Genomic DNA, 11,136 nt, shown 5'->3' with positions numbered 1-11,136 from the left:
AATGAGGTCGAAGGAGTTGTCCATAGAGCTCGGAGACAGGATTGTGTCGAGGCACAGATCTGGGGAAGGGTACCAATAAATGTCTGTGGCAGAACCTCAGACTGGGGTGAATGTTCACCTTTCAACAGGACAACGACCCTAAGCACACAGCCAAGACAACGCAAGAGTGGCTTCGGGACAAGTCTCTGAATGTCCTTGAGTGGCCTAGCCAGAGCCAGGACTTGAACCCGATTAAACATCTCTGGAGAGACCTGAAAATAGCTGTGCAACAATGCACCCTATCCATCCTGACAGAGCTCGAGAGGATCTGCAGAGAGGAATGGGAAAACTCCCCAAATACAGGTGTGCCAAGCTTGTAGCGTCATACCCAAGAAGACTCTAAGCTGTAATCACTGCCAAAGGTGCTTCAGCAAAGTACTGAGTAAAGGGTCTGAATACTTACTATGTTAATGTGATATTTCAGCTTTTTATTTTTAATAAATTAGCAAAAAGAAATGAAAACTTGTTTTTGCTTTGTTATTATGGGGTGTTGTGTGTAGGTTGATAAGAGGGAAAAAACGATTTCATCAATTTTAGAATAAGGCTGCAATGTGTAAACGTTTGGAAAAAGTCAAGGGGTCTGTATCCTTTCTAATGCACTGTATATTTGAGTGTCTGTATGCCCCAAGTGAGTCTCTATGTCTCTGTTTCTGTGTCTGAAGGTGTGCATATATGTGTGTATCTCCATGTTTCCTAGAGAGACTGCCATTGTGTGTGGATATTTAACATGTGTGTGTCTTTATTAATTTGTGTCTAGGAACATGCCTGGATCTCTCTGAGTCTCTCACTGTGTGTGTACTATCCAGAGCCTCAATCGTCCACATAGTGGTTATCTCTGAGCTGTTTTCCAGACACTCCAATGCTCAGCAGGCCTGGACACACCCCAGCCCTCTCCCGCAGGGTACACAACACACCAGCCCTCCCCGCGGGGTACACAACACACCAGCCCTTCCCCACAGGGTACACAACACATCGGCCCTCCCCCACAGGCTACACAACACACCAGCCCTCCCCCGCGGTGTACACAACACACCAGCCCTCCCCCGCAGTGTACACAACACATCAGCCCTCCCCCGCAGGGTACACAACACATCAGCCCTCCCCCGCAGGGTACACAACACATCAGCCCTCCCCCGCAGGGTACACAACACATCAGCCCTCCCCCGCAGGGTACACAACAAACCAGCCCTGCACGCAGGGTACACAACACACCAGCCCTCCCCCGCAGGGTACACAACACACCAGCCCTCATACTCAAGGGTAAAATGTGTTTTTCCTATTTATCTTTCTCTTAATGTATCAAATGCATAGAACACATGTGTTCTATGCCATTCCATTACCTCTTTTCCAGCATTTATTATGAGCCATCCTCCCCTCAGCAGCCTCCACTGGATTTCACACACTGCCATACTTTCTTTTCCAACTGCAGAGGATGCGATAATATCAAATATGAAATTCTGTTGAATTTGTTTCTTTCAAGATATAGTTATGTGCGTTTGGTGTGAGGAAGGAAACCATTCCCCTGAATGCAGAACCATTTGGGCTACCGAGTGGCGCAGCAGTTTAAGGCACCGCATCTCCGGCCCTGGTCTGATTCCGGGTTGTATCACAACCGGCCGTGATTGGGAGTCCCATAGGGCGGGGCACCATTGGCCCAGCGTTGTCCAAATTTGTTCTAAACCGACTTGACTAGTGTAATAAAGGTTATGTAAAGAAAATGGAGCATTCCTTTATGAAGGAGGGTGTAAGGTACATACTACACCACAAGGTGGCAGTAAAGGCACATACATTGATAGCGGTATCTGAGCACACATATCAGGTGGACATTATCATCTCTGGTCACATGGGGGCACTAGTAACTCTAGATTACCACTAAGGTCAAAAATGTTGGTGTGAAGGCAGAGGATGTCACTGAAGACCAATTAGCAAGAATTATGTCACCATAAACACTCAACTGTTGACAGCTATGTCATGAGATAACTGTGGTGGCAAGTCAGTAATGCTTAAGAAAAGTACACTGATGACCCCTCTGAGGCTCTGACGTACGAACACACACACACACACACACACACACACATACACACACTACCCAAATGCACTTACAGACATAACATTTGTGCAAATTGGGTTATCAAGTAGGCCATAGCTTCATATTTCCAAGTCAAACCAAAGAACTCAACATTGGAATGGAATTATGTGTGTTCATAAATAATGATTTATCCTGATTCAATAACTTACATTCTTGTTTATGAAGATGAGCAGGGGAGTGTATTTAATCGACATCACGGTTGGATCTATAATGAATGCACATTTGGCCTCCTAATATAGCTAATGACCGTGTCTTGATGATCGGGGGTTATCGCGGCTGTTTCCATGGAAGTCAATAACAAAGCATTGTCACAGCTCTGATAAAAACACAAGAGAGAGATTTGAAGATAAGATCTCTAAGCACCAAAAGGCATGTAGTTTAAAGTCATCTTTGGATTGCCTGTCGGTGAACTGTGTGCCAATACTAAACTGATCACAACAGATTTGTTCTGTCTTCTGAATCCAAAACCCTGGAGGAAGCTGCAGACAGCAGCTGTGCTGGAGGAGCCATTCCAACGCATGTGGAGCAGAGACATAGTCAGTGAATTCTGTATGTCTATAAGCTTCTATTAAATGAATAGATGAAGTAGATTTTGCCCATTAGATAAGAGTGCTTTCACCTGAGCATTTTCAATGTGGACAATGCAAGCAAGCTGAGAGTAGGGATACTGTTGATTTGTCTCTAGCCTTATGTGGCCTGGTATTTTCCCTTTCAACTCAGTTTGCTGCACTGGATATAGGATATTTTGACAATATTTCTGTAGCCTATATTTCTATCTTTTGTTGGTGCCTTTGTAATCTTTATTTTTTTCCCCCCATACTTGCACACTAGATATAGATAATACACATATAATATTATTTCGTTCTGCAGATTCCAAAGTTCAAAATTGAAGTTTGACCAATAGCTAGTTATTTATATTAATTTCTATAGCTATAGAGGATACAAAAGTTAGTGGTAACAAATGGTCTCCATAATCTCACACACAGAGACACGCGTACACACACACACACATACACACACACACAGTAGGTCTCTTTCCCTTTAAATCTTGAGATCTGCCTGCCCAGCATGAACACATCATAAAAGTAGACAGGCAATTTCTGTTTTCACCAAATAGCCACGCGAGCTCGTTCTGCATCTCAGATTTTAATACACTTGACAAGCGGCTTAGCAGCACGCAAGGGAGAGTGAGCCGAGCCGGAGGGAGAGAAAGAGATCTGGGAGAGAGATTTTGGGGAGTTATGCCTATCCAATGCCTCTAAATCCATTTGCCGTTTGAATTATCAACTAGAATTTGATTAATATGCAAATTCAAGGGGAAAAGGCTCGTATAATTATCTCAGTGGATAGTAATTAATCTCTGGTTAAAGTAAATTAATACATCTATCGATTTTGTCAGCGACATGCTTTGTTCAATAGCCTGTGAAATTGAAGTTTGAAGTGTTAAGGGGCTGTACAGGAACTTAATATCTAAAACTTTAAAATGTACCCTATTTAGTGTTTAATCAAGCCCCCCCCATCTTAATCTATATTATTTCTCACTTCAAATCATACTAGGGGAACGTGGTCGAGCCTAGAATCGTTCAAATTCTACTTCTTCCTTTGTTTATGATGTTGACCACTTGATCCTACCCTGATGAAAAGCTATATCAACCGAAAGGTTTTTTGTCCAGAAATCATTGAAAGACAGAATGCATGATTATTTCCATTATCCATTCCAATTCTTCAAACTATTGTATTAGGGCTAATGTTAGCGAAATGTGTTCTTAATAACAAACCTGAATAAATAAAAAATATAAATACAATGAAAAGACAATTGTTATCAACGAAAGTGACATATGCCGCCGGCATGATATGGCCTACTTGAATTAAAAAAGAGGACAAGCAAAAAACAAAATGCTTTGTTAGCCCTAAATAACCGTGGATAACTTTCAGAGATAATTTCAAATCAAATGACCAATTATCAAAACAAGTGATTAGGACCCGAGAGAGAGAGAGAGAGAGCGAGAGAGAGCGAGAGAGAGAGCGCGGGAGAGAGAGTAGGGGAGAGAGAGAGAGAGATAGAGTAAGTCTAATATTTACTGTAAATGTGTTATTGTTTAAAGTAAACATATGTTTCCCATGCCAATAAAGCCCTTAAAATTGAAATTGAATTGAGAGAGCGAGAGAGAGAGAGATAGGGAAGGGGAGGGGGTATTGGAGGGGGAGAAGGGTGCAGACCCTATTGTTTCAGCAGGGATTCATGCATCAAACTTCAATTTTCCAACCGAATGAACTAGTGATTTTCTTCTCCCTCCCTAGCTGAAATACACTTAAAACTTGTGGATTAATTACCATAGTGAGGTATTGGGGATTGCACTTGTCTTTGCCATTGGACAACACATAAAATAAGGAACTGAGACCAGCACGTGCCTCACTGGAATAGCACACTTTGTACTGGTCACTGTTTGACCCTGCATTAAAGACATCCACATCAGAAACCATGTGGAAGCAATATACTGTGAATACTGTGAACCATCAGATCCTCCTCTCCACCCTCTCCGAGTTGGGCATCTCCGGCGCGGCCCATGCTTGGATTGCGTCCTACCTGACAGGTCGCTCCTACCAGGTGGCGTGGCGAGAATCTGTCTCCTCACCACGCGCTCTCACCACTGGTGTCCCCCAGGGCTCTGTTCTAGGCCCTCTCCTATTCTCGCTATACACCAAGTCACTTGGCTCTGTCATAACCTCACATGGTCTCTCCTATCATTGCTATGCAGACGACACACAACTAATCTTCTCCTTTCCCCCCTCTGATGACCAGGTGGCGAATCGCATCTCTGCATGTCTGGCAGACATATCAGTGTGGATGACGGATCACCACCTCAAGCTGAACCTCGGCAAGACGGAGCTGCTCTTCCTCCCGGAGAAGGACTGCCCGTTCCATGATCTCGCCATCACGGTTGACAACTCCATCGTGTCCTCCTCCCAGAGCGCTAAGAACCTTGGCGTGATCCTGGACAACACCCTGTCGTTCTCAACTAACATCAAGGCGGTGGCCCGATCCTGTAGGTTCATGCTCTACAACATCCGCAGAGTACGACCCTGCCTCACACAGGAAGCGGCGCAGGTCCTAATCCAGGCACTTGTCATCTCCCGTCTGGAATACTGCAACTCGCTGTTGGCTGGGCTCCCTGCCTGTGCCATTAAACCCCTACAACTCATCCAGAACGCTGCAGCCCGTCTGGTGTTCAACCTTCCCAAGTTCTCTCACGTCACCCCGCTCCTCCGCTCTCTCCACTGGCTTCCAGTTGAAGCTCGCATCCGCTACAAGACCATGGTGCTTGCCTACGGAGCTGTGAGGGGAACGGCACCTCAGTACCTCCAGGCTCTGATCAGGCCCTACACCCAAACAAGGGCACTGCGTTCATCCACCTCTGGCCTGCTCGCCTCCCTACCACTGAGGAAGTACAGTTCCCGCTCAGCCCAGTCAAAACTGTTCGCTGCTCTGGCCCCCCAATGGTGGAACAAACTCCCTCACGACGCCAGGACAGCGGAGTCAATCACCACCTTCCGGAGACACCTGAAACCCCACCTCTTTAAGGAATACCTAGGATAGGATAAAGTAATCCTTCTCACCCCCCTTAAAAGACTTAGATGCACTATTGTAAAGTGGCTGTTCCACTGGATGTCATAAGGTGAAAGCACCAATTTGTAAGTCGCTCTGGATAAGAGCGTCTGCTAAATGACTTAAATTAAATGTAAATGTAATATATCTAAAGTACACTTTTTTTTAAACACATGAAGCTTCTCTGTTCTAGGATATATTCTGCGGTGAAAATTATTTCACGTCAAGTAACGTTGAAAAAAAAAGTGCAAAAACAAATCCTCGACCTAAATTTTACCCAACACAACCAATCAAAATATAAATGTTGCTGCGTGAAATGAATAGAGCAGCGTACAATATTGATAACCGTAAGAGAATCAACATTGTCCACACATGCATCCATAGGCTAATTAAGGCCTGCAATTGTTCAAGGGATACTTTGGGATTTTGGCAATGAGGCCTTTTATCTACTTCCCCAGAGTCAGATGAACTAATGGATACAATTTGTGTGTCTCTGTGTCCAGTTTAAAACAAGTTAGGTCGTTTCGCAAGCCAATGCTAACTAGCGTTAGTGCAATGCCTGAAAGTCTATGAGTATCTGCTAGCATGCTAGTAGATGCCCATAGCCATAGACTTCTAGTCATTGTGCTCTACCGCTCTACTGCTCGTTAGAAACTTCCTTCAAACTGCAGGCAAAGACATAAATATGGTATCCGCGAGTTCATCTGACTCTGGGGAAGTAGACAAATGGCATTGCCAAAATCCCGAAGTATCCCTTTTATTCGATTTTTTTTTTATAATTTGATTTTGTATTATTTAATAAAAAATAATCAGGTATTTACGTGACATAAACGTAGGACTTTCGCAGTTTAATTCAGCCTCAGGGATGGGACAAAAGTTGTCTTACCCTCTGTGTGCGAGTCATAGGTCTATAACGCAGCCTCGAGCCTATTCTGCCAGACATCTTGTGCAGCGAACATTATTTTTGCAGGGAAGGCAGCCTGCTTTAACTTCCAAACTTTCCAACCAATACTAATAGCACTAAATGGAACAAATTAGGGAGAGTATTTATAACACAGCCCAAATAATGACAACAAGAATAATTTAATAATAACAACAATAACATAGCCTAATTATAATGACATTATCAAAATAGTGTTGCTAACAGGCCTAATAATATAATTTAATAATAATAAACTAGGTTACTAACAACAATATACACGGTAGAAATAAACTAATGATGATAATAATAAACAAATTGTAGGCTAATATTAACAAAGAAAATACTCATTTCAATACTAATACTTCCTCCTATAATTTGATTTCTACTATTACTGCTACTACTAGGCCTACTACTACTAGGCCTACTACTACTACTACAATTACTACTACTACTACTACTATTACTACAATTACTACTACAATTACTACTACTACAATTACTACTACTACTACTAATAATAATAATGAATAGAAATAATAATAATGATGATAAGTATTATTATTATGACAGCCTAATAATAATTATGTGGATTGAATGCAATGAGGTTTTCATTAAACTAGGCCTAACTGAAAACAATACATTTCTAGTAGGCAGCCTAGATAAGTTTGTAATAAAATTGGTTGAAGAATTATCCTCGATCCTCAACTTCAAAGGCGAGTTTTCTATTAGGCCTAGTGCGTTATGTATCTATATTACATCTAACTCCATAATAAATTATTAACATCTTGGGTTCACATTATTAGGCTCTCAACTTCATAAAAAAAGGTAATAGACAAAGAAAAAACGTAGGTAGCTAACAGAAGAACACAAAACGAAAACAAAGCTCTCTACCAATCGCACAAATGTCACCATTTAAACATGGGACTTCCCTACTTAGCATGAAAAACACCCAGGCCACAAGATGAACTGCTGGAAGATCTATCGCCCAAAAAGCCAAACGTATTATTTCTAGCTCCTCACACAAACACAAAGCACAGACCAGACCCCTCTCCAGAATGAGACTTCAATTGTGATGCATAGACTTGTTAAAGACGCGCGAGAAAGAAAAAAAGGGTCGACAGTGATAGCTATGATGAGCCCAGATGCCCTCAGAGGAACTATGTATGCATTACAGCCTTTGTAGCAAAAAAAGGAGGGTTTAATCAATCCATCAAATTGACTGGAATTGTGAGGAAACCTCAGAAACCATATGGCCTCCAATCGTTTGTGTCCTTTTATGTGGAATGGGACACGCTTGTCTCCGTATTGCGCGCGGCTGGAGTTCGCCCTTGCCCCATTGCCGCTGTCACCGGGGAGCAGTACTCATTTGTCCGCCGGTTTCACGCTTCTACGCAGAGAGTGAGTGAAAAACTCACAAACAGCCTGGAGAAGCTGGCCCAGAACTCGACGTTTTTGTGCCTCCTTTATGGCCTCTCTGTGCTCCAGATTGGTGTTTCTCACATAAATTCTATTGAGGAAATGAAAACACACGTTGCCGGGTCAGAAAGCAGGTTTTCAATGTGTTCAATGTATTTTCAATGTGAAAGAAAAATTATATTTTGCCTCGAGGTGCATGTTAATTTAATATTGGACCGAAATGTGAGCAAATATTTGGAAACAACTCAAATATGTCATTATAATATAGAATGCTGATTGCAATAAGAGCTGGAATTAAACTAACAATGGTCCCAAAAGCATTTCATGCTATTTAGGCCTGTTCTTCAATAAAATGAATGGGAATAGTGAGAAACGAAATGTTTTATTTTGGAATACATTACACTTACATTAGGTTGTAAATGGTGTTCTGGCATTAAAAGGCACTTACAGGTATACAAACCATTATAAATATATTAAAATGTGACTGATATTGCAAGCAACCAGGTGAAATATGATTTATCTTTGATTATTATTTTAGAAAATGTATTCCCATCGTTATCAAACGTTTGACATATGTAGGCCTAGTTATAACACACACACACACAGCCTAACATACAGTATGTTTTGTGTATTTCAATATGAATGTCCCTATAATATTAAAACCATTACAGTCTTTAAAATAAAACATGCATTCAAATAATTCATAGGTTGAGTTACTAGCTAGTGTTATTAGCCCGTAATGGTAAGACTGTGTCTGTGTGTGTGTGTGTGTGTGTGTGTGTATGTGTGTGTGGACAGATAATTTGTGGATAGGTGTACATATTGCTTTTCTTGAAACTATTCCACGTTGGTTAAATGAATGGATGAATACTACAGCTGCCTGCATCTGCAAGACGACACAGTCCATGCGATGCTGAGTGATCTTCATAAAAGCCTCATGAGTACATGTGGTGCATTATAATGGCACTTCAAACTTTCGTCGTGGTAAGAGGGAGATAGATACAATGGTAAAATCCTCAGTCATCCACGTCAATCTCCTCATCGTCGGAGCAGCCCTTACTGCTAGCATGGTCTGTATATGGCGATGAAGGCGAGGACAATAATAGTTTGTTAGATGTGTCATGCTCATGGTTCAATAGCGAAGGTGACTCGGCTCTGTTAGGGCCCAGCGCGCCGTTAGCTGCGCATTTTTCCAGCTCGGCTAGTTTGGCCATTTTCTCGAAAGACACTGTGCCCACGGCTTTGGCCGACTCCACGTCCGCCTTCATCTCCTCCAGGTCGCGTTTGAGTTTAGCGCGCCGGTTTTGGAACCAGGTGATGACCTGTGCATTGGTGAGGCCGAGCTGCTGTGCTATCTGGTCACGGTCAGCTGGACTCAGGTACTTCTGGTACAAGAATCGCTTCTCCAACTCGTAGATCTGGTGGTTGGTGAAGGCCGTGCGAGACTTCCGGCGCTTTTTGGGGTTATTCCGCGAACCGAATAGTGTCGTGCCGTCTCGCCCTGTGAAATGATATTTAGAGAATAAGAATATTAGCCTATAGGCATTTAGTGAATCACCAGGCATAATGTCGCTCCAAGAAACCTTACATAAATAACCGCTAGATTAATAACAGGCCTGTGTATGTATGTCTCATCTAAAACCACCACCACCAACAATAACAACAACAATATCGCCAATAGGCTAGGCTACGTATAGGCTAAATAATAACAGACGACAAAAAAGTGATACAATAGGTCTAATGACAATAATCTTAAACTAAATATTGCATTAGTTATGAATATTATGTGGATTTGTATTTTGCATACGCTTAATATTCGTGTTTACATGGTGGAACTATTCAGCTCTAATATATTTTTGTTCACATAAAAATAACCAATTCGATACACATATGTATGTTCAAATTCCTTCACAGTTGTAAGCGTTTTGGCATGGCTCGTTATGCAAAAACATGCATCGTGCTTTAATTAAAATGTCAAATTCTGAAAGAAATATGTCTGTGCACAGACCCACTACAAGCACAGACACACATAGAAACCTTACATGATCTACTTCGTCAGTTGCATTTGTAGACCTTAAGTGGAATCACCATAGGCTACACAGTCTGTACCTAATAACTGCATAGGAAAACAACGATGTGACTGTTCAGACGTACCCTCTGCCGCTTGAAGCACACTGACTTCGAGGCCTTTGAAGGTTTTGCTGGCTAGCGCCTCCAGAGCGCAGAGTGGGGAGGTTTGGGTGAAAAAGGCACGGCTGCACAGACTGTGACCCGAAGAGGACAGCTTCTCGCTGCAGGAGAGCATGTGCGCCGTCCCGCAGCTGGAGTAACTTCTCTTCACCGACGGCTTGTTCAGGATGTCCTCTATACTGAACGGCGTCAGGGGCTTGCTGGAGTTGGCCGGCGGCGGGAGCTGGTTCAGCGCACTGCGTCTCCGGTCCTCCATAACCGTGGGCTCTTTGGAGGTCATGGTAGCTTAGACTTCGGAGAGTTGTTTATGCTCTGGTTATACTTCAAAATAATTATGCCTAAATTAAAAGTTGTGGGAAATCCGATCACAGGTGCTTCTGCAACGGCATCTTGGTCGCTTTGCTGCAGGGTAGGGAGACTTTGAGTCCAGTTACAGTCCCACTTCTCCTTTCCACGGTTCCGGGGTGACGCACGAGCCACAACATGAAACCATCCCGTGGACAGTGATGCCCAACAAAACAGTCGCAATTGGCCACGACTAACAATTGATCTCTTTCTCCCCCACTCGTTCTCCCGCTCACTTTCTCTCCCTCTCACTCTTTGGGTATATATGGTCCCGTGCAGGATTTAGCACGAGCCGAGCAGCGGTAATTAGAGGGCATGGCCGGGGGAGGAGTCGAATTTGAATACTTAATGCTCCCAGACTTTCGTTTAAGTCAGCCATTAAAATATATATATATTTTTTTTGTGTAATATTTTTCGGTAGGCTAGCTTATTTGGCTACCACATAATGGACGCATGAAAAAAATATTGGCCTAGGTTCAATATGGTTCAGATTGAATTAACTTTTGTAAAATGCAGGATAAATTGCTT

The 11,136-nt window shown here is 42.7% G+C and overlaps 1 protein-coding gene across 1 annotated transcript; it reads right to left on the bottom strand.

Annotated features, from left to right (window-relative positions):
* Nucleotides 1-9,089: 9,089 nt before the first annotated feature.
* On the bottom strand, nucleotides 9,090-10,543 carry LOC115112832 (transcription factor LBX1-like). The gene is made up of 2 exons (XM_029639830.2): nucleotides 10,228-10,543; nucleotides 9,090-9,574 (listed from the first exon to the last, which is right to left on the bottom strand). Exons 1-2 carry the CDS (start codon nucleotides 10,541-10,543, stop codon nucleotides 9,090-9,092), a joined length of 801 nt encoding a protein of 266 aa, XP_029495690.2.
* Between the last annotated feature and the right edge of the window lie 593 nt (nucleotides 10,544-11,136).

Source organism: Oncorhynchus nerka, linkage group LG28 (assembly GCF_034236695.1).
Source record: "Oncorhynchus nerka isolate Pitt River linkage group LG28, Oner_Uvic_2.0, whole genome shotgun sequence".
In the NCBI taxonomy this organism is placed as follows: domain Eukaryota; kingdom Metazoa; phylum Chordata; class Actinopteri; order Salmoniformes; family Salmonidae; genus Oncorhynchus; species Oncorhynchus nerka.
This window is presented reverse-complemented; position numbering and strand designations above follow the sequence as displayed.